The 25,254-nt window shown below is 38.9% G+C and overlaps 1 protein-coding gene across 3 annotated transcripts in view; it reads right to left on the bottom strand.

Annotated features, from left to right (window-relative positions):
• Positions 1 to 25,254, bottom strand: part of TBL1X (transducin beta like 1 X-linked) — a 194,124-nt gene that overhangs the window by 35,914 nt on the left and 132,956 nt on the right. For all 3 annotated transcript variants that reach the window (XM_041416458.1, XM_041416460.1, XM_041416459.1), the window contains 2 exons: positions 18,413 to 18,520; positions 1,128 to 1,273 (listed from right to left, as the gene is read on the bottom strand). In XM_041416458.1, the coding sequence (XP_041272392.1) occupies positions 1,128 to 1,273; positions 18,413 to 18,470 (204 nt within the window). In that variant the 5' untranslated portion in view covers positions 18,471 to 18,520. The remainder of the gene's footprint in view (positions 1 to 1,127; positions 1,274 to 18,412; positions 18,521 to 25,254) is intronic.

Here is a 25,254-nt window from a genome sequence, read left to right as displayed (position 1 = left end):
GCTGGAACTTCCGAACTGTGTAGCTCCAGTTTCAGGTGTGGGGCAAAATGTTAAGTAGCAGCAAATTGAGACAGCTTCCTAACACTGGTTTGTTATTACAACTGCATCAAAGTGCAGCTTGGCGTGAATGTCAAATGTTATTGCCCCAATTAAAAAATAACACATATACAAATCTTATACATGGTATTGAGTCACAAAAAGAAAAAACACACAGTGTGTTTGAAAAAAACAGAAGAGTTTCCAAACTACACATTGCAAACAACACAGCCTTTTCTCTATTTTATATTTCTTTGTTCTCACCCATGCTGTTCACATGCTACATTCAGGTATAGAGGAAAAAGCAGTAGCTTCACTGTATTAATATTTATTACAGATGCTTGCCAATCACAAATATCTATTATAAAAATCTTGTAATGCAGCACTTGCTTATCTGTCACGCTTCATTCCCTCTCAAAGCACCACGTCTTTAAGGTTGGCAGGGCAAAACCACTGGCTTTTCCCACATCCCTTCTTTGTTTCCACTGTCAGCTCAAGGAGAACAGAGACAGTCTGTGGCTGTTCATACAATATCTACCTGCACCCCAGCACATTGAGAATTTACATGCAACTGTTTCACAATGTACGTGATGCCTCATCTCATATGATCTAGGCCAAAGTCACCAAAATCACTCTCCAGTGACCTCTGTAGATTTCTGATCAGGCTTCTCATGGCTTGTGAACAGTGCTGCCTGCTAGGAGGTGTCAGGGAGTGAAGTTTTAACCTACGCTGCAGGTTTTTCCTGCCAAATTCTGCTATGACCTTGAAAACTCAAGGCTGTAAGCACAGGTACTTTTTCTTGTTTGCTTCAGGAACCTGTACACCCTGAATTTGTTGGCTAGGGTAGCAGAACCACCACGAAACACCAGGTAAGCAGTGCAGAGAACACCTCCCTGCCACAGCTAAAAAACCAGAAACACGTCTCCATCTCAGAGCTTCCGGGCTCTCTGTTGGGATGGGGCAAAGCACGAGGAATAAAATGAAACCAGACGAGGAGCAGCTGGGCAGCGGCTCATGCGGGGGCTGCTGGGGTGTGCTGCTCAGCACGTCAGCGGTGGCAGCAGTGGCAGCTGGCAGCGGTGGCACTTACTTCGTTGATGCTGATCTCGGCCTCCACATACTGGAGCCCCTTCTGGAGGATGGAGATGAGTGCGGCAGGTGGCACTAGTGTTCCGTTGATGTTGGACTGGCTGATGTGGCTCTCGATACCGAAGGTAAAGGCCGAGTGGGAGAAACCTGAGAGCAGGAAAAGGAAGCCATGATATGAAATCTAAATGCACCAGTCAGATACACCTTCACGGTCTAAAAATAATTCTGTCTTGAGATCTAAGAGACGCTGCCGTGTAAGCAGAAGGGTGTGGGCTGGCTGCTTGGAGCTGGGCAGGTCAACCTGAGCCACCCTGACTGCCCATCCCCCCCTCCCCCCACACACAGGGGAAGCCATATAGAAATGGAAATGCATGCAGAGACAAATAAATGCACTAACCAAAACAAAACCCCCCAAAACACGTAAACACCGGCAATTGCCACAAGGGCAGGTCCAGCTAAAAGTGCCTCAAATCTCCATTTCCCTTGCTGAATTTCAGTGCTGGGTGTTTGCTGAAGCTGTGCACTTAAATCCCTACCAGCATGAAAGCTGTATAAAATCAAGGCATAGATGCAGCTGACACAGAGGAGCCATTCCCTTATACCAGAGAAAAGATTTCAAATCCACTGCTCATTTATTGCTTAGTACAATATGATGGGCAGAGCACTGCCGTTAAAATGTGAAACTACAGAAAGGCCACCCTGTAAACCTATTTTCTGTATGTGAACAGCAATAGCAAAAGCAATTAACTGGGATCTGCCACACAGCAGATGACAAGCTAGTGAGGTGCCCTGTACTTCAGCCAGAAGTCTTTCTCTTCCCTGTTTCATTTTTGTCATTGTCTGAGTAAGTAAGTGGCATTGAAGGCGACAGCACTGAAAATTAAACAATTTTGGCAGAAAAATTTTAAAGAGGGCTGCCTTAAATTCTGGCTGAAGCTGCTCAGAACTGTTGCTGGGTATGGAGGCGAGCGCTGCAGACAGACTGTACAGAGGGGCAGCTGTGGGAGGGGGGAAGGGGAACAGGATGTAGATATAACTGTAGGAACCCATTTATCATCACACTGTCTCCAGAGCATTAATCTAACATTAAAAGCCTTGGGGAAACCACCCATGCACTGTCTCAAACAGGAAGAGCTCTCATCGTCTCCACCAACTAGACAAGAAAAAACAACAAACAACAAACCCCCCCAAAAAAAAGAAAAAGAAAGCCGCTTTCAAATGAAAATACTTCCGTTAAATATAGCTGTGCCTCTTCCCCTTGTCAACACTAGTTTCATTTATAGTTTTGTCCGTTAAGGGATTTCCCCTATATCACTGCAAGGTCCAATTGTGTGCAGGCTGGGGATGTGATTTTGGGCTTGCTCGACAGTAGAGATTTCTTTCTCTCTTTTCAAGATGCTTTTTCCAGCTAGCTCAATTATTAACACAGATAGCTAGCAAAAACAAGCTGAGAAACAGAATCCTCCCACGTTTGAAACCAAGGTATGTATTTCTCTGATTCTCCCCTCCCTTCCCCCTACACATTTTATTTTGCTGCTGCTTTTCTCTTTTTCCTGCTAACAGCTTCCACTCTCTCTCCTCCCACCATAATTTCACTTCCTGGAGCTCTCCCAGCTTTGGGGGATGCTTGGGATGCTCAGGACACTTTTTAGGAAACAGCACGTCCACCTATGAACAGAATTCCATAGGATCACAAGGCACTAAAAAAGGACAGATAAAAAACCCCCACTGAAAAACTGCAGTATCATTTATGTAATCCCTAGGCCAATTTCTTATTCTGTATTGCTCTTTATATGTCCTGGTCTACTTTATGAGCTGCTGGACCTCCTGCTGCGAAATGGACTGTAAGATCTGCAGAGCAGTGTTTTTCCCTGGTTATTAGTTTTGTTGGACATCTAAGCACATTACTGGGAACCACAATGAGGAAGAAATCAAGCACTGAGCATACATAGCCTGCGCCTGAGTGGTCTAGGGTCTAATCACTGAACACTGAAAACTCTATGTGTATCTATAAATACATTGCATAAAACTAACCAGAATTAGAGAAACAGATACCTCTTAATTTATATTTATGTGTATTTGAGTTAATCAACAATGGTAACACAACTTTCTTAAAATGGAATGAACTTAAATATACATGACAGATAAATCGGTAAATCTACGTAAGAATGAGAAAATTGAGCTGTTGTCCAAGAGCACTAAAGGTGACTGCTAAAACACCCAGCAGCTAGTTTCCAAGTCAACAGCTCAGAAAATTGTAACATGGTCTCTGATTGAAACAACAGGTGGGTGGCATAAAAATGGCAACCAACAAACATGGAGGGAAAAAGTAAAAAAGTGGAAAACCATGACTGTGAATCTATGGCAGACATAAATCTTAAGTATAACATTTACATATCATTATTGCATTTTGTATCTTACAGACTTTTTAGCTGGCTGCTGGCACATCTCAAGCCCCATTCTTGCCAGGAGACAGATGATTGTGCACACAGCTAAACATCTTTGTTCAGTCCTGTTCCCAGAGAGCAACACAACTCACCTCACAGCATGTGAGAGAAAACTTTTCAGTACAAAAGTCAGTTGTTTTTGCAATGAAACTTTTTATCTTACAGTTTCTCTGGATGTTGAGAAACTATCACCAAAGAACCTGTTAGATGAAGAAACACAAAACTCCTGGTGCACTGTCACTGAGGAGCAATCTCACTCATACACTTCCAGCAGCTGTGAGAAACTTTCCTAAGATTTTATCAGACAAGATTCAATTAACAAAAATCAATCGCACTAAACTGTTTAAGTGAGTGCTGCTAGACATAGTGCTCCTCACACCTCTTGAAAAAATGCACCCAATACAATTGAAGTTAAAAAAAAACCAATAGAAATATGCCAACCAGTCCTCCAACAGATAGCTAATTCCCTCCTGATTTCTTGTATTACCACAGCAGTTATATAAGGCTCATTTGAAAATAAATGGTTTTAAAACCACCTCACACAGTCAACAAAATCCTCAATGAAGCTGTACCTATATGAGGTTTCTGATAACACTGAAGAATCACCTGAGCTTTACTTTTATAGTTACCAGATGTCATCAGTTCTCTTCAGGGCTCTGCATTGAACTACACTAAATTACACAGCAAAGATGCAGCTCCATAGTTTAGTCTTACGAAAAGGTGATTTCTGTTAAACAAAGGCAATTTTTTTTAAATGTTAGCTTGTTAACCTGGCCCTCCTTCTAAGATAATGAAATACAGTGGGGACACAAAGCCAAGACACAAGCACCACCCCCACTTCCAGTCTGTCAAGGCAGTTGGGGAGCGTGAGCAGAGACAGAAGGTGCTCTGCAAGTGGTGATCTGAAGGAAGGATGTGGTGGGGGTGACATGAAATTACAGTAGACAAACTGAAAATGCCATGGCAGCAGTGAAATGAATGAAAGTTGCAAATCCATGTCTGTATGCATTACTTCTCACAAATTCTGTCACTGGTGACTGCAATAATCACTCTACAAAACAATAATTTCTGTTCAAATAGCACCAGTAAACAAATTCTTAGTGCGATATACCCTTTGAAGACACATGCAGTAGACTATGAGCTTTTAAGGCTAAAAGCACGAACACAAAGGGCTGAAGAGGAGAAAGCACTGCCACACACTGAACAGGTTTCATAGCAGTGAACCAGTTGCTATTGCTGTGACATGACCAGTGCTCTAAATGGCATAATGCAGCAGACTTGAGAGAATGGCTACCAGTTTTTTTCTGCCTCAAAAAAGATGGGAAAACAGAAACCTTCAAGCTCTGCATAATCTGTAAATACATTATCATAAATGAAAAATATACTCAAAGGAACAGTGCAGAAAAAAATATTGTGCAGAAAAAAATCATATTGGGACGATCTTGGTATGAATGGAGTGATTTATCAACTGTGGAATAGTTGGACTTGAAGTATTTCACAGAGCAATAAAAGCAGAGAAGAAATAATGAATGCAGAAAACAATTACTTAAATAACCCCCCAATCTCAAAAATTATTACACAAGTCAAAAACAGACTTGAAAACTGACTGAAATTCCTAATTGAGAGATTCCCACACTTTTTTTGTACTGACAGTGGTAACAGGTCCTGCTTCTGTGCTATATCTTTTCCCACAGTGAGGTGTCTGTATATACTCTCAGTGGTACATACACAGCCGTTTGGGAATTCTTGCCCTAGGCAGTGCCAAAAAATGCATATGTAGGACTGTGTTTTGCAAAATTTCACTGATAGGTTTTGCTATAACTGCAAAAACGGAGATGATGGAGGGTTTTTCCTTTGGCTGTTCCTTTTTCAGTTAAAAATGGCTTCCCTTTGAAGCTAGATTTGTCATTGATCATAAAATGACAAGGTTTTATTTAATGAACATAATGATGCTTGTTGCATGCTTGTTTGATCTGAAGGCTACATAGTTTTAATCGTTTACAATATGCCTGGCTCACATCGGAAATGCCTGTCAAACGTAGGTGTAGAAAAGGCAACTGGGGAGCCACACAGCCCAGGGAATGACTTTTCTTCTCCAGTGATGTGTCTCGTCTCTTCTGGGAGGAAAGCATTCCTCCTTTTGGACTCACACCTGGGGTGATGCTGAGTATTCCCCGTGCTGGCTCATTTGGCACTCACAGCTCCACCTAAAATTGACATCTACCAAGCGTTCCTTTAATTTCCCAATCTCTTTAGTACCACAAAAAGCACATCTTTGTAAAACTGCAGCCTTGAATTTTAGCGGCTACAGTACCGACTGCTGTATTTGTACAGGTGAGGGGAATGACAAAGAGGGGTCTGTGGAAGCAAAGACCTTTGAACTGTTTCAGTCCTTACTGGTTACTTAGGAGTTCTTTGGGGATGCCCTGATGAGCAATAGAGAAGTGATCTGTTGAACAAAGTTTTCTGTTTGTGAGCTAAGTGGATTTAGCTTTTTCTGGTTAACCTAAATAATTTGCTGTAAAAATATTTTTTAAACCCCAGGTGTTTTTCAGTTATTTGCTAATAACTTGGTTCAATTACTCACACTGCAAGATCCTTCACTGAAACATTTGCTACTGTACAATGAAAGAGAGAATAAAGAATTATGAAAATCAAATTGCTTTTTTCAAATTGCTTTGGGCATCTTGATGATGAACAGCCTCTATCCCAACACTGTAACAACAAAAGTAACAAGCCATTCCTGCAAATCTTTGTATAACTAGTGCCCAGTGTGGGCCTCTTTTCTGGAAAATAGTGACATTTCATATGGAGATCTGTGTAATTTCCTTCAATAAATTTTCCTATTTCTTTAACTCAAGCAATCCAGACTGAAGTTTGCATATACAGTTAAATACAGTTGCATTTAACTTCAACTTCTGGAAACCACTAAATTAGTGAAGTTATTACTCTAAAAGAAAGAGAGAATAAAAACAAAAGGAACTATCTGAGAAGCCCTTTTTTTTCTCCAACAATTTAACAACCATCTCCACATGGAAATAACCAGCACTTCTTGTTTAATTGATTTCTCTGCCATTGTGTTGTCTTTCTTTTTTGAAATTTCCAATACAAGCTCCTCTAGTCCTCACGTCTGAAATAACACAGTGTTCCCCTTCAAAGTATTTGGCAGGTAGAGGAGACAAAAATGAGCAAGGCTTCAGAAATTATTAAAAACTACTGGCTCAGCAGAATCAATCTGAAGCTGCTAAAATGCAATCCACCAACAATCTCAATTTTCTGGCTGCAGAAGAGCCTGTTTTCTTTAAGGTAAGTCTTGCACCTGGCACTACTGCTGAGACTTTGACCAAAGGACAATTCATACAAGAATGGAAGGCCTGTAAGAGCTGATTATAGCTATACAGGCTGCAGGGAAAAAAAAAAAAAAAAAAAAAAAAAAAAAAAAAAATTTGCGAGGGGCAAAGAAAAGTCATCTTTATGGCCATAAATGGGTATATGGGCAAAATTCCCAGGAGATTCAGACACTTCAAGCAGAAATATTCCACTGCATCATGAGTCAAAAGAAAATCACGCGCAGGAGGAGCAGACGTCCACACACAATCACATCAGCTGCTCTCCCGTGTTACCAAACCCAAGTAACTCCAAAACTGCCTGCACAACTGCTTGCCAAAGAAACCAGATGCAAGCAGTGGAAAAACATCCATCCCAAGTTTGACATCTGGGTCCTGGGAGTGCCATGTAAGCAGTAAGGAAAGAAGGGCAGAGTGGTGCAGTGTGGTGTTCTGAAATAAATTAGAGCGCCATCACAGCAGTTAAAAAAAGTCTGAAAAAACCTCCCCGTGAAATATGACCAAGAACAAAATAATTTCCTCCAAAAACTAATGATGTACAAACAACACAGTCAATGTTAAATTAACTGAAGACTTCTGTAGGTCTAGATTTATCACTGTAGAGAAGCAAGGCACATGCATCACTAAGGGCAAATTTGAATGCAATTTCTGTATGACAAACCAGGAGCAAACAACTTAAGTTAGAGCAACTGTATTTTCTTAATTCAGGGCCTAGCACATGCTAAATCCAGTTCCTGAGGCAAGTGATGTAATTTCTTTCCATTGCCTGAGAGAATACAGTGATGCTCTTCACTGTACTTGACTGCGGCTGCCATTTAGCCTAGTGTTTTCTCTTCTACATGAGGCACTGAGTGAGAACTGAGAACACAACATGGATCCCTATCCTTGCTTATCCTTAGATTTTTGTGTAAACTGAATTATGTATCCATAAAAATATGGTCATAAACTCCCAGTGAAGGCTTTACAAAAAGGGAAACTGGTTTCTTTGAAATGTGTTTGGGCACAGTAAGTGTCTGGTGCCTTAAGCCACTGGTAAGATCCTATTAACAATTACAAAAAAACCGGTGGACAAGAATCCTACACCAGATCTTGTTTGTTATTCACTGCAGACTGAGATTCTTCTCTTAGGTGAGGTTTTTGTTTCTCAGTATACATCCTAGAGTATCTGTTTTTGGCAGTGTCTGCTTATTTTGAAGACTTACCTTTACAATTACATAAAGGGCTTAACAAGGACACACATTAGCAATTTAAAATAGAGAACTGCAATTGAAATATATTTTTAGAAAAATCAGCTGAACAATAGGGTTTGCACATTTGTTTCAAGATTAGGATTGCTAAATGATTAAAATTATTTCCAGAACCCTGGGAAATGTTCAGTATCACAAGCTCTTTCATAGTCACTGGGAAATATAAAGAAAGGATTCCTAGCTGTAGGTAAAATTACAGTATGTCTAGTTACCCGAAGTTTTACAGTCGTGATTATTCACTAATATTAAACGTTACGCCCTTTTTTCTTGGATATTGGACCTGTTCACCTTCTGCCAAGAATTCAGAGTAAATGTCTGCTACCCAAAATTATTTTATTATGTGCCAAAGAATGTTTTTGGCAGGTACTTTTTTTTCTTTTTCATGCGGGAAAGTATGTTGGAAAAGATTAACACAACTTGGAAATGATCTTTTGATGAGTGGTACTTGGCACTCACTGTTTAAGCCTTTCTGAGGGCTGCAAATTAACAAAGAGAGAAATACGATACAGACAGAAAACAGAGCACAAGCAATGGAAAGAGGAACTTATAAAAGTCTCTTGAAAACAAGGTCTGAAGTAATCCCGTTTCACTCACTCTGTGTCAATGAGAATGAAATGTGCAAATAAGTATCAGTACAGATCTAGCAATTTATTGCAACTATGGGCAAAGTTTGAAACAGCTTACGAAGGCCACAAGGACAAAAATAATATTTTTCTTCTGAATTAATGGCATGCTGTTATCTTTTAGCCCTGTCTGAGCAACCAAACATCCAAAGAAAGAGACACACATCAATTTAGGGATCATGTTTATAGAACAGACTTCCACAGTTGTACATCCTTTCCTTATGCTACGTTCTTCTCTCTGTTCTAACATACACCTCTAAGTGGTGGCAAGTAGGACACTCAGGGGACATTCAGGAACCTGACACCAGGACAGGTCTGTGGCTGGTGACTACAAAGGGAGCCCCAACACAGGATGGGTGTGAGGAGGGGTGGTCTGTTAGTGCCATGGCTGTGCAGGCAGAACATTCTCAGCACAGAGGTTATTAGCAAAACTTGCAAAGCTCCACTGGGCCCGAAGACTCAAACTGAAAAGCAATAAAGTGAGAAATGTGTAGGACTGCACTGGTTTTACCAGCAAAGTCATCTTGACCTTTAGACATCTGTCTTCTACCCCACATGCTTAATACCCTAAAAATACTGTGTTTTTGCAAGCTTTAAAAAACAGGACATGAAGTGATCAGAACGAAAATTTATGCCATGGAATAAATTTGTAAAGGTGCAATTGTTTGTGTTTGTGTAACTTAAAAATCACTGTGTTTGCTCAGTGTCCGAGATCCAACCCTGTACAGCAACTTTCAGGCCAAAGAAAAATTGAAATAGCCAAGTTTAGAAAACTGTGAAGAGACCTAGAAGGAAATAAGAGGTAAGCAGGCTTTTGCAAATGGCAAAACCCCAAGATACAGTGTATTTCTTTCCTTCACATGAAGTTAAAAATTCTGCACCGACTATGAAACAGGGTAAATAGAAAGAAATTTTCAAACAGACCTCTTGAACTGCACCACAAAACATTTGAAAATATTGTTTATACATTTGTATATAAAAATATAACTGGTCACAAAAGTCGTAAGTCTGTGCATATAAAACCATAAAAATGGGTCTCATACAGCTACTAAATTCTTTTGAAAATTTACCAGAACAAAGTAGGACAAACCCAATAACCTCTCTATCTGTAAATATATTTTTTCCTCATCATCACAGAATTTGGATTTTGTGAAGCCAACCACCAAATAGTGCTACTATGTATTTACTGCTCTATGAAAAAAGTGTCCAATTTGGTTTTGACTTACACAGGTGCTCAGCTTCATCCTTTCCAAGATCTGTAGCTTTGTTAAGTTTAAACGAAAATGCTTTAGGAATTGCAGCTCAACAAAGCTTGTTTCCTTCTAATGTTGACCCTGATTTTCTTAAAATGTATTTATTGTTTACAAAGAGAATCAATCTTTACCAGCAGAGAAGAAACTGTGCATAATAATACAGTTCTTATTTTAGAAATGAATTTGTCTTTTCAGCATAATCCGTTCTCAAATAATGAAGTAAAATTTCAAATTCAGAAGCAGGCCCACTGTTTCTGGAACCATACAGTCTCTACCTTCCCAGTTTAAACTAAATACAGAAAAAAAAAAAAAAAACTAAAAAAAAGGAGATACTAAAAAAAGGAGTCATGGTTTATTAAAATCCCTTATGTATAAAATAGTGTAATTTGATAATACACTCTATATATATATATATATATATATATATAAAATGAAATATGTTGCTACAGATGGTTTCATGTCATATAGGAACATTCATTGTGATGTGACTTTTATAAAAATTAAAGTAAACCATTTTTTGGGTCAAATTTCTTAATTGTTCTTATCCAACAGTCACTTTAACACGTATTGTACTCCTGGAACAACACTGTGGCCTTATTTATCTAAAATAATTCATGAAAACTCTTGTGACTTTTGGTTCTATGGCTCTTGGCTCGTTCTACAGCAAACTTTCAATAAATCACAGATCTGGATCAAAACCTTATTTTATTTTAATTGAGTAGACTGGCCCTAAAAATGATAATGCATCATATAAATAGGACTGCATGCCCACAAATCAGGTCTGTGCAAAATCATGAGAATTAAAAGTAGTGTTTGTTTTGCTCTGAAGTCTCAGTATTGTACAGCTGAAGAGCTGAAAGAATCCCTGCCTTGAGTTTTAACACCAGTATAAAGGTATAAAGGTATTAGTTTTAACAACCAGTTCCTGAAAAATACAGTTAGTATCTCATTCATCCTGCTTTTAGGGATATATGTTCACCCATAAATTCATAAACAGCACTCTGAAATAATTGAAAAAGAATGTTAAATATTGTCCCAGCACACATGTGGTATTTTTTACTCAGAGGATTTCAGTACATTTTAGGACTATAAATATTCAACATCTGCTGAGGTACTGTTCATAGTATTAGCTTTGCTTTCAAACAGGAAAATTGAGGGACAGAAACTTTAGGGTGAGGTATAAACACTCAGTTTTCATGTATACCCTTGAAAAATGTATCACTTTATTTATTCAGTAATGCCTGGTCAGCACCCAGTGACAGCAGCACAGAGGTAGCTGTGCAAAGGGAAGGTCAGAAGTGTCCTGACTGTGAGCTACCGTCACCCTGTCCTGCAGGCAGGACACACCAGGCCCAAGGGACTGTGGCAACACGCATGTCGACACAAATACTGCAGCCACAGATTGTTACTGAATCAACACTAAAATGTGCGTTTTATCTTTGCCTGGCAGGCTGTCATTTCAAGGATGCATTTTTCCCTCAGCAAACAAAAGGTCTCCCATCATCACTGCCTTTAGAGCACAGCTGCATGTAGAGCCTTGGGAAGACTGCAGTGACTGCCCTGCAAACCCTTCTCCATAGGTTGTTTAAAGGATCTTTGAGGCTCTCCAGTGCTGAGCAGGAGGTTGGACTCATTGAACATGAGCCAGCGATGTGCCCTTGCAGCACAGAAAGCCAAGAACAAGCTGAGCTGTACAAAAAAGCACTGCCAGAAGGTCACTGGAGGGGATCCTCACCCTCTGCTCAGTGCTGGTGAGACAGGCCTGGAGCACTGTATCCATGTCTGGGCTTCCCATATGAGAGAGACAGGGATGCACTGGAGAGAGCCCAGTGAAAGATAAACCATTACCATAAAGATAATCAATGGAGTGGTGCATCTGCCATACGAGGAGAGGCTGAGAGAGCTGGGGCTGCTCAGCCTGGAGAAGAGATGGCACACAGATGGCGTATCCTCTGTGAAAAAATACCTGAGGGAGGTGCAAAGAGGATGGACACTTTTTCCAGTGGTGCCTTGTGATAGAAGGCAATCAGCACAAAATGAAATACGTGACATTCTTCTGAAACACAACCAATCATTTTTTACTGTGGGGTGATAAAAGCACTGGAACTGGCTGTCCAGTGAGGTTGTGGACTCTTGATCCTTAGGAGATATTCAAAACCTAAATGTACACAGCTCCAGGCAACCTGCTGCAGCCAACCCTGCTGTGAGCAGGGGAGATGGATTAGATTATCTCCAACGGCTCCTGCCAACCTGAGCTATTCCCTGATTCTGCCATCTCCTGAGATACTATCCAGACTGAGCCCTCCTACGATCCTAATGAGGCAAATTGCAAGAAAACATTAAAAAAGGCAAAAGAAAAATCATTATCCAGTGATTCCGTCATCAGTGCACACTATTGCTTTTACTGCCACACTGGACAATTGCCTTTATTGACCAAGTGATTCATTCTTCCAATGAGTTATTCTTCCAAGGTTTAAATTTTAATAATTTAAGAAAAAAACATGCACTATGTATTCCTCTTCTACCTCGCAGCAGTCTTCCTACACAAAGGAAGCAGTTAGCTTTGAAGCAAATTTAGCTGACCTATATATGCCAATCTTTTATGCTTTGCTTAATCTGAATTATTTTCAACATGCACGTCTCTCATCTGTGACTCAGGGACTCTGTGCCACACACAGTTGTCCAAAAAAGACTCTAAACATACCTCATGCAGGCAAAGTATGGACTTCAGAGAAAAATTACACAGGGTTATGTAAGTAAAGACTGTTGCACCAATTCAAAAGAACAGAATACTGATCTTCAGTCATTCCCTACTGCCTGAGAACTTACACAAGCAAACTGTTATATTTACATTTTCTGCAAAATGTCTAGGTTGAAAAAGAGAACTATTCAATAAAAAGGTAGTTTCCTTCAAATTTTGTTGCTTCCTTTTCAAAAAATTGCAAATGTCACTGGGGAAAAAAAAAAGTAATTTAGTACTATTCCAGCTATTAGTATTTAGTTTCACCACAAGGATGAAATCCCAGAAACATCATATCCACATTTTGGATTCTCTCATAATTTCCAAAGGCAAAATGACATGCCTTGGATGTGGTTAACAGGAAAGGCCCATATTTGTACATGCCTAACTACAACGGGTTTTGTGATTCACAGAAACTCTCTGCTCTGTGCCCTTGAATTGATGCTTAAAACTGGAGAGAAAATATTTTTCTCTAGGAAAACAAGAAAAATCAGTAAACTACAAATCAGGCAGACCAATGTGCTGCTAAAATCCTGAATTTACAGAGGGGAAAAACCTTTTTTATTAGTTGTCTTAATTTTCATGGTTGGGAAGAAAACAAATGAAAATTCCAAAGTAAAATGGTAAATTGTCCCAAGTCAGCATCTAAAAATGTCATTGACATCTTTTTTAGCAAAAGCATCTAGCTACTATTTTTATTGTCTTAGATGTGGTACAGATTGTACATAGTGCAGATTATACACTGGGGAACAGTTATCAAGGATGTGTCATAAAACATGGAAAAATTCAAATCAAGAAGTAAAAATTTGAGTGAAAATGAAAACTTACACAATCTTAACCTCTCTCTAACCAGTCATTGCAAGACATTCGTCACAGTAAGTGTTCTACTAGAGAACAGTGTAAGCCACAGGCAACTGGGGACCTGATTTTCAGACAAGAATTCCAGACTGCAGCATGCCTATAAATGCTTGAAAAGGAACACTCTTAAATGATCAATGCATCAAAAATATTCCATTTGGAAAAGCTTTAATAACTGAATTGACATGTTGGGCTGGGTAGGGAAGGTAATTTATTGTAGCATTTGGACAGATAGGATTTGCACTCACAACAGATGGCAACACATTTTAAAATTAAAAAGTATGTGAGACATTTGATTTCCCTTTGGTTTTGCCATCCTCCCTCAACGCTTAGAAATTTTCTTGGGATCCTTATCACTCCTCATTGCATTGTACTGCTCTGACTTTCATTCCAAAGGACAAATAATTATCTGTCTCTCTTTTGGAAAAAAATGGAACAGGAAAACTCTCCATTATGAATTCAGTATTTTTTTTTTCAGAAACTGAAGAAACCCAATAGAAAGTCTATGTCAGCATGAAGATGCCTGCTAGCAAAAGCATGCTTCTCAGGTGTTTCAAGAGGTGCAAAGTTAATACAACTAATAATATTATATTAATATCATGTTAGTCTTAATATTATCTACTATTAATTAATTCACATAATTTGGATGCCAGAATTGTGGCTACTTTGGTATAGCTTGTTTCACTTTCATCAATGCACCTGCTTTGTTGACCTAACTGCATCCACCAGAGGAGTATTTTGTGTGCTCCTATCTCCACACTGGTTGCACACTCTTAGCGTAGATGTACCTAACTGGGGCCAACATTTCATTTATATCAAGACACCTACAAACAAACATAGCCTGAGTTCAAGAGGTTTGACTCCTGAGATAAACAATGGTTGAAAGGCCCCAGCACTTTTAAGAATGACCCCTTTAAATTGTGCACCAAAAAAGTTTCTAATAAAAAAGGGGAACACAAGACACTGCAATACTTGATTTTGGATAGGAAGAGATAACCTTGAATTGAAAATAAACACTTGTTCTCTTTGTATCTCAAGAAAGGGGCATTCACAGTCTTACTGTGGAAGTGGTTGACACCTAGTCACCTTCATGGTGAATTTCCTATGGCATTAAGCCATGGAGCATAAATGGAAATTACAATAAACTGCTTTCATTTTCTGGGCATAGATAAGCACTGAGACAAGTCACCTGTGTGAAGAGGCAACTATTCACTTACTTATTTAATACAGCTAAACATTTAGAGCCTTAACTTGTCCCCATCCTATCTTGTAAGGGAGAGAATTGACTACACTGCCCCTGGACCAAGCATCCTCTCCAGCCTGCTCCTCCTGCATCAGGCAACTCCACGCAGCCTCCCTGGCTGTACTTTTTCCTGTTAAACACCATTATCAGTCAGTATAACTCACCAAATGCCACAACTCACTATTTCATTCCATCTGCAGATGTACTTGATAATAATTTTATATTTCCTTCCAGGCAACCAATAAAGCTGATGAACAGCATTATGCCAAGAAGAGACTCCTGTGAGTTCCTACTAGAAGTAACCCTTGAGATGAATACCCCCCTTGAAAAGTGTAATCACTTTTCAAGATGTTTCTGTTATCCCATTTTTAATCCATTTGGTAACTCTGGATTACACTGATTTCACTCACTGTTATTTCATTATGGTTTTAACCACTGTGTCAACAAGACCAAATAAATGTCATAAAGTAGTCCAAGTGCATTAATGTCAGCACAGCTATCTCTGTCAACTTCATTTCTGATCTTGGAAAAAAGCAGTATCGAGTATGTTTGATAAGATCTATTATCCATAAAAACTTGCTGGCTGGCATTTGGCATGATGTCATCTCTTCAGATTTGTTGGAGATATTTAGTCTCAGCATTCCAATGATTGTCCTTGACTTATAGTTACCTGGATCATCTTATTTAACCTTTAAAAATTCTGGCACAACATTTGCTTTTTCCAGTTCACTGAAACTCTCCTCAGTATGCCAAGATTTGTTAAAAAGCAACAATAATGGTTTAGACAGTTCAACTCTCTTGTGCAAGGTTTCTGATCTGACAGAAAATTAAGGAGGAAATATATAGTTACTGAATTTCACTTCTAACTTCAAGTTTGCAAGAGCTGAGCTCCTACTAGAATCACCTGCCAGCATTTTCACAATGAATTGTAGAGCCACCTTCAGCATCTTTGCTACAATGCTTCAAAGAATCACAAGTGTTTCTGTACCTCACAGATGCAAAATACATGAAATATTATAGGGACATTTTGCCTTTTTTTTTTTTTTTTTCCCTCCTTTGTTGTTTCTCTCTTCCTCTTAGAAACATTATCAGAAACTTTTGATTTTTTTTTTTTTTTTTTTTTTTTTTTTTTTCCCCCTCCTTTGTTGTTTCTCTCTTCCTCCCATCATTTGCCTACATTTTATGGGAAAGCCTGGAAGTTATACATGATAAGATTAAAGGACAGATGCCTGTAAAAAAAGAGGTGAACTTTTGTACGGTCTCTTAAGCAACATTCATGGTTGTGTCTGATAAAATTTTTAGAAGCTTTGGGTTCAGCTAATGTTAACAAATAATCAGTGTAATAACCCTGCTTTTGGCAAACTTCTTAAACTGTAGGGGTTTGAACTCAGACTGTATTTAAACACTAGCCCTTTAAATCTGGCCAGAATTATTTCTGAAGCTATGGATTAAATGGCTTTCATTTGTTGTTGCATCTTATGGCATTTATAGTAGCTGGTGGAAAGTCAAAATGCTGAATCACAGTTTCCTTACTTCGTCTGACAGTACAGATATAAAAACCTTTTGGAAAAAACAATGACAGTAGTAAAAAAGGTTCAAACCTAATGTAAGAAGCTTTTTTAACATATTAGTGGATTCATCACTGGTTACAGTTCTAGTTTGCTGAATGGAATTCCTAACAAACTGCCAGCTATATCTACTACATCCATATCTAGCATCCAGATTTCAATATGCTCAGTTTGAAGCATATTGGAATATTTCTTCAAATATTTAACCTCAATTTCCACTCTCTTAATGTGTATAAGATACAACAGTGGAAATATGATGGTTTTGTGTATGTCTTCAGTATGTGTGGATCAAATAATAAAAATTTTTGACCCTCTAGATAAGAATGTAAGAGCAGTACAACTTGACATTAACATGTAAATTTGCATGTTAAGTTCCCTGTAAAATGGCAAAAGTGATTGCTTGCTTGTGGGAGATGTTACCTAGAGTGACTTTTTCCTCATATTTGCCTGATCCCACCATTCTTGATTGACTTGTAAAGCCTCCCGAATCACCACACAACACTAACTCACCTCCTGATGTATCAAGAGGAATAAAAAAGGTTGGGTTTTTTCCACATCAGGAAAAGCTACTGTATTAATACACTGTTATGCAGAATTTCTTACAACCCAAACATAACAGTGTAAAGTAACTCCAGGATTCATTATCTTTGATTACATCCATTGGTGCATTGCTATAATGTCCAACAGCTCTCTCCAGTGCAGAACACAATGGCTTGTTTTTAAAAGTAAACTTTGTCTGGATGAAATTTTAGTTCTGTTACTTCCTCTTTTTCTTTCATCTGTTTGCACACCAGACCTAGAAGACTTTTTGTAAACTCCACTATTAGAGACAACAGCTAACACAGGCCAACAATGGACACTCACAGAACTGTTTTAAAAAACCAAACCCTAAAAAATTATGATAAACCTTCTTAATTTCAGCAGAGATTCTTTGCACAGGGATTCAGTTTCCTGGGATTGAAACAGTCATGCAAGTGGAAGAAACAACTTGAAATAATGCATCTAATGAATACCAGTCACGGTGACCAAGGAAAGCAGGCTAAATCAGTGCCTTCTACCTGCTGGGATTCTGGTTCTCTGTACAAGACATCTCTTGGGTCATGAGGGCTTATTCTAAAACTGGCTTCAAGTCTTCTGACAGGATGACATCTATTTTCCACAGATTTGTTTGTTTCAGCATGTGAAACATGAAATATTTTTAGTCAATTCTACTTTTGCCAACACAAAACAGAGGGTCAGTACCAAGTAAAATGCTGGTGATGCTGGTTACAAATCCTTTGCCAGTGTTTCTCAGCCCCCCTTTCATCTCTACAGTAACAGAGTGTTTTCCATTAGCTAAGAGACTGTCTACTTCTTGCAGTCAAAGAGTGGAAAGAAGACCACATATATAAAATAAACCCAAAATGTACATTTCAATTTATTTTTTTAAAAGATTTTGAAGCCCTGTGGTATTTTCCGATATGAAAACAGCTAGAGGTAGAAGTGGTATGGAGACTGAGCCATGTTGACACTTGTGCAGCTCAGTTTACACACACAATTATCCTAAGAATGGTCTAAAACATCATAAACTTGCACCCAAATTTCTTTTTAGAGCCAACATAAACCCACTGTAAACAATTTCAAGTATCTAAGAAAAAAAATATACAAGATACATGTGCTTTTTGCCTGTGCTGACAAAAATTACTTTGGCTGACATGATATCACTACCAAAGCATTTGTTAACATAATGTTATTTATTTCTTGTTTTGCTAAACTGCAATGTTTATTTTGTACCTATGCATGTTTGCACTTCTATTATGTTCTAGACCATAATTTCAAAGAAACAGGGATTTGTGCAAGAAATATTTAGTCTATCAGTCTGAAACACTCGAGGCAACATCCCTACAGCAATATCATGCAAAAAGGCAATTTCCTAATTTCATTTATGACCAGAAGTTATGAAGAAAGACAAAGAATTTACCCGATTCCTGGAGATAGCGATACACCAAGAAATTCACTTCGTCACTGGTTATGCTCATCTTAGCCCAACCTCAATATGATGAGGTTTATGAGAAGTGTGATCCACGCTCTGTTCAAAGGGAGAGAAAAGAACAGGTTTTGTTTTATCTTAATTTACTGTGAAATGTGTTATCAAAACAGGGGTGGGAATTGTTAAGGTATTTAAACATGTCATAAAGTTATTAGAGATGTAACGTCCCAATGTGAGGCATCCATTAAATATTGTGAATCAAGTACTCAGGCTGTATTGCACCTTTTAGTAGAATTCAGGAGAAGTATTTAACATTCATGCGAGAGTTAGAGGGAGCATTTTAAATATTGGAAGGCTTTTCTAATGTCAACTCCTTTACTTGTGTGGCTTTACTACAGGGTCTTCGGAGACTCCTCTTTACTGTGTGAGCATTTTCAGAATTGCTGGCAATTACAGTCATGTATAACACACCAAATTATAGTATTTTGGCAGCTCTGAATTTGTAAACCAGTTTTTTGTCCAGTTGTTCATCCACTGAAGACAGATTCTTTCCTTACAAAACCGTGTTATGCAATGAATGGGGCCGGAGGGGAAGAGAAAGAGAGAGAACACCATATACTCTGAGCCAACAAGGAAGACAAATATCCTTGCATTATATAAAGCTGTAATATTGTAATGTCTCTGTTCATTTATGTTGAGCAAGAATTAAACTCCAATTTTTCATTTAAGCAATTGCAACCTTTAGGATGACGGTTTTACATTACTATTTTGGGCATATACTCTGCTAATAAAAACACTGGGTTTAGATGATAAATTTGTTTTGAATGCTTTCCATTAAATTTTGATGATTCATTCCTGTTTGGGAATCTGACTTAAGTAGTTTGGTTTTAGAAGACCTAAGTACTCCTCAGACATAAACTTTGCAGCTGTGTCAGCCACACCATACCTGTGAGTGATCACATACAGCTTTGGCCGCAGAGGCGCACGCGGGGCTCTCTCCGCGCACTACAAATGAAACACCGTAGGCGTGTGCCGGGTGTTTTGATTTCCCCTATGTCTCTTCTTGGCAAGTGGAAAGGTCGTCTTTGTTCATTGAAAACCTCTTCAGTAATTCCTGCTGCCTAGAGTAGCACCTGCTACTGCAGGCGATGGGGATCGACGACGCTTCCCCTGCTGATGGTTTAAACCAGCAGGTCACTCATGACTGTAACAGATGTCTTTGCATATTTATGTAAATGGAGGTCTTTCGAACCCTGGTAAGCCTCTTATCATCCTGGGCTGTATTTCATCAATAGCTTGGATGTTGGTCTTTCTTATGAAACCATAGCTTGCTAATTTGGCAGATATCTTCCTCAAATACTTGAGTCTTAATTGTTACAGTTTACATTTCATGGAGAACAAGAAGAAGCAAAGTACTGAAAATCATTCCATCTGTGTAAAGAAAATTTCATCTCCTTTGGAAAGGATGAATGCTTTCTGCTAAGATTCTGGCTGAGGACAGCATCATCTGTATCCAACATCCATTCCTGTCACACATGCCACGTATTGCCCTGGGAAGCCACTCAGTCTCTTTTCTCCTCAATCCCTCATGTGTAAAATGGGCTCAAACTTCTCTGCCACACGATTAGGAGACTGGAAGCACGGATAGTGTTTAGGACTGCAGTTACCAAAGCTGGCAACTTCATGCAGTGAAAGTACCACTTTCAGTATAACTTTATACACACTTCTTCCAGATAAACAGGCTTGGACCTGCATAATTAATAACCTCCTGTGCCCTTTTTGCATAATCATTACTGTACAATGAAAAACAGGACAGACATTCACAGCAACAGTTAAGGCCATTTTAATCTCTGACTGCTTAAAATACATCTGTATCGTTGCTATGGCCATGATAGTAATAAATCAAGATAATTTGATCGCCGTGGGTTAAAAAAAAAAAAACAACCACTTTTAAAAGCATTTTAAAAATAGCTGCTTCAGAGTTTGGTGGTAGGAAAGTTGGTAAAGATGAAACCGCTTACAAAAATTCAGTTTCAGCAATGACGTACTCTGTGGTAAGACGAACTTTATTAAAAAAAAAAAAATCAAGACCTTCAAATGCCATTTCTGGGTGCATCCTGGCACTTTTAGACATTAACATGGTATTTCCCACATGCAGAAGGTTGCTTTGGGAACGGGGAGGCAAGGGAAAGGAAGAATGCTGGGTTTTGTTTGTTTTTCTAAAGATGACTTTTCTTAAATTAATTAAAATCAAAGAATATCAGTGTGATTGCAAAATAGTCTCCCAGCTCCAGAAAAAAAAAAAAAACCCTCCACAGCAGCTACCTTCACATGAGAATCCCAAGTACACCCAGTAACAGCTGAATTTACAATGCATTTTCCCTGAAGTCAGTCAACAGGAATTACTTTGACACATGTGTCAGATCATATCTTTATACACACATTGTTACCATGCCACAAATAACCAGATGATCTCCACTCATATATTTAAGGTTTCTTCTCTCTCACAGATGTCAGCATAGCAGTCAGATACACAACTGTAAAGGTTTTACCCATCCAAAGCAAGACACAGATTTTGCCTTTTACCCAGAGAAATCCATTCATTAGAAATCTGGCTGACCACACTCAATTTCATTAATGCAGTTTTTTATTCCCTTCTTCTCTGCAAACAGTACAAATAAAAGTAGCTAAAAAAGACATGGTGGGGAGGAGAGGAACATCCTTATGTTTTGTGTATCTCTGAGACTGACTCATAAGGAACAAACAACTAGCCTCTCCCTCAATATATTTTTTAAATGTGGAAATGTAAACTTCTGTAGCAAATCACAAAAACTTTCAGTCACCACTGTGATCTATTGATTTCTGCTAATTGATGGCCTCCTTTTGTTACAGACAACTGGTATTACCTAGATTAATAGTTTTTAAAAGAAATGAAGTGCAGTTTATAAACAATACTGATGTGCCTTTGGAGACATTTCACATTTAAACCAGCAATAACATCTTAATTCTTCAAAATGTCAAGAGGATTAAAAAAAGCATTCAAATGTGTTTGAACTTTCTTTACGTAAAACACTTTCTCCTGCAGCCAATTACATATAATGGGAAGCTCTATTTACTTCAACCTCTAAAAATTTGGCTTGTGATCCTGTAGGTATTTAAGAATGCCCAAAAATGTGACCTGAGCCTATTAAGACTTCCCAAAGTATAATGCATGCAAAACATATGAACCCCATCAGTGGATGGATGGGTTGTCAAGATCATTCAAAATTAAATGTAACACTTATTTTAAATAAACAGCTCTTAGTTCTATCAGCCAGGTTTGCAGAAATGCTTCCCATATAGTGTTGAAAATCTGGGCTATTACCTCAAATACCACCATTGTGCTTCTAGGGCTGCTTGTCTTTTGCTGAACCAAATGCTTCACCTGGTGCTGAGCTGCTCTGGTGGAGCTGGAAGTGCAGCACGCCTCCCTGTGCTCCGGGCAGCCAGGCCAGCCTGCTTCCCAGAGTAACCACAGCACCTGATCTGGCTCTGTGCACCCACATAGCACTGCTCTCAAATTAAACCTTCCTGGAGCACTGGGAATCCGGCTAATGGGCCATGAAACTGGCTCTGGAGAAGGCAGCCTGACATATACTATGGTTCACCACAGTGATAGCTGGGTCAGCTAAGAACAGTTTATTCACATCCCATCATCCCCTTACTCAAAAGCATTGTTCTTCTTTTGCCAGGCATATTTTAGCACTCCTGCCATAAATAAGGGAGATCTGGCTGAAGAATCAAGGGAAAATGAACTTTTCAATTTGGAAATAGCATCTAAAGACTCAACTCCTCTGCATTTTTTCTAAACGATGGTCACTGGGTCCTCTAGGGCCATGTCCTCTCCTCCAGGACAACCCTGGGGTAGGGGACAGCAGAGATTATTTTGGAAATGAGTTTACATTTGCTACTTGAACCAGCATGCCATCCATAGAGACTGGGAATTACCAGTCAATCTTCCCCTCAGGAAGGCAGAAACAGGTCAGACATTTAGGGAAAACACCTAAACTAAAACCTAAACCTGAAACTTAAATAGGAACTTGGGCACTTCCAATTTGTGCATCCAGCCCCGCTAACAGAAATTCATCAGATGGCTGGTATAGCTCTCATCTTACACCTTCAAAAATTCTGCAAGCTCCAGGCTGCTTTAACTGAATGCTGAGCAATTGTCAACTTCTTGGGAGAGATTTTTTTTTTGGGTCATTATGGTAAAATAAACACTGTCCCCTTCTTCCCCCATGCCCTCCTCATCTCCAAACCCCAGCTGAAACAGTCACATTTTCATTTATCTCCTGCAGAGACTAAAATGTCTTCTCATAACTGAAATTCTAATGATGACAACAACATTGTCATTAAAATGACAGGGAGGTAAAGAGAAATTGTGTATTTGCTTTGAGGAAAAAAAAAGCAAAAAACAGAGGTTACATACAAATGAAAACTTTCAAGAAAATTCATTTAATGTTGTTTAATCCACTTGATGCTCTGTTGCATGGGAACCAGAGTTCACAAACTTATGCTCCCATTTTCTCACCCAAGATGGATCTGTGCACCGAAGTGCATCTCTCAGGACCTAAGATAGTCTCCCCATCTCAGAGAAGAGAATGTGAATGTAATTACTAAACCAGACTCTAGGAAGGCACCATGACAGCACAGCCAAATCAATGTGTTACTGTTTTGTATATGCTCCGTAGCTTAATGAAAAACAGTTCCCAAAGCCAGAAGCCACTTCTCACAAAATGAGTCATTTAGGCAATCTCTGTGTTTTCTGTTGAAAAATACTTTCATCAGAAACTTTCAATGAGCCCCACGCTTCTGTATTTCTGGGATGTGTCTTACTGTAGAGCCAGAACAGAGGCAGTAGCCAGCAGCTCTTCCCCAAAGGCGAACGAGCTCTGCTTGGCCCTCACCAATGCATTCCTCAGTCTTGGCTTTTATCACAGCTGCCTCTGCTCGTGGAGAAACTCCAGCATGCTGCTTTCTCAAAATGCCAAACCAAACTTCTGGGAGAGGAAAAGAGCAAACTCTGCTTCTTCTCCCCTCACAGTCTCTTCTGCCACTTCATGAACCTAAAGAGCAAAACATCTTTTCTTCACAAGTATCTTGACAATGGAATTGAGACCATCACATTCCTGATTACAAGGTATAAAGCACAGAAGAATGGTTCTTTCCTAACTCCAGTATCAGTGACCAAATTAACAGTGAACCCTGTCAAAATGCAGGTTGAGCAAGCATGACTTACTGATTCCTCCTTGATCAAGACACCTTGCTTCAACATCATCAAATATAAATATAAACAGTTGCCCATTCTAGAGACCTTGCACTAAAGAAAGCAAATGAAGATGTGCTCCCGATAAGAGTTGTACTGTATTTCCCTGGCCTTTCTTAATGAGGACACATATATGTTAACTATCTTCACTCTGTAAATGATAACCACATGCCACTCAAACCATTTAGTGACAAAAATGAGGTGATTCAAATATCTCAGATCTATTGCACTACACTTGTTACAGATGCTCACAGATGTCTTTGCATCACTTATACTCTTAATATTTTGAAGCTTTTTTTACAAGAGCAGTAGCATATTTGTTGTTTTGGGGAAAACAAAAACTGAGATTCCCCAGAACAGAGTGATTTCCTTTGGGAATGGTTACTGAGTTGTGCAGCATGCACTGTCTCACTTAGATGTCTGTCACCTATGTTTACAGCACATCAGTAAGGACAGGGACCTCAATGGCAGAAGGCAATAGGCTTGTCAAAAATCCTGCACTGACAAATGTTAAGCCTGGCTCTTATTTTGGTTTTAAGTCTATTTATTTACAGTGACCTTCTGTTGATTTTTAAAAGACCCCACTAAACCAAAACAAACCCAGGGAGCCACAGCTCATTCCTGTTCTCACCGCTGCCTGTAAGACCACACTCAGATGAAAAGTTGTAACCCCTAAATCTGTACCTGAGAGCTTCAGAAAAAAATGGCATGGATATAATAAAACCTTGCCTTGGGTCCTGACACATTAGGGTACCTCATTCTATTAGCCAGTGAGCTCAACCATATCAGTGTTCCAAATTTGGTGCCAATCAGAGAAAAAGGAGGAATACCATCTACAGACATGTGGTAGTGATCAATTAACCTGCAATTCTGTCTTCAAGAGGTCACTCTTGATGAATCAAATGCTGTATGGGCAAACCTGGCAAAAATGAGGTTTGCATTTCAACAAAATCAAAATGTTGTTCAGGGAGAAGGTTGGTTTACTGTGCAATATCTATAGAGAGTTGTCTTTGAACAGATGAATCTTTTTTTTTTAAATTGTAACTGTTCCTACTGTATTTATTATTCTAAAAGTCTGCAATGAATTATCGAAATTGTTGTCCTGTCCCGGAAAATGTGTTAACAAAATAACACATCATCCAGTAAACGATCAGAAAATAAAATTAAGGAAAAAAAGTATCACAAAGACATTTATAAGAATCATTTGGCCAGTTAAAACACTTTGGTGGACAAAATTGCAGAAACTTTATTTCTGCATGAATACTACTTTTCAATAAATTACAAATTACATTTCAAACTGAAGACCTGTTTGGAACCAAACCCACATCTGTTTACTTAAAGAAAGGGCAACAAGAGATATTCCAACAATTTGTAAGTGCTATTCAAACATTTTTCAATTAATCAACAATTCCCAGAGCAAAATAGGTAATCATCAACAGAAGATAAGCCTTTAATCACTAAATTCCCAGCAAACTTTACTTCCTCTATCAAAAGATTCTGAACAGTGCATCAGATCTTTCATAGTCAT

Source organism: Onychostruthus taczanowskii, unplaced genomic scaffold (genome assembly GCF_017590055.1).
Source record: "Onychostruthus taczanowskii isolate IOZ18803 unplaced genomic scaffold, ASM1759005v1 scaffold52, whole genome shotgun sequence".
NCBI classification, from domain to species: domain Eukaryota; kingdom Metazoa; phylum Chordata; class Aves; order Passeriformes; family Passeridae; genus Onychostruthus; species Onychostruthus taczanowskii.
This window is presented reverse-complemented; position numbering and strand designations above follow the sequence as displayed.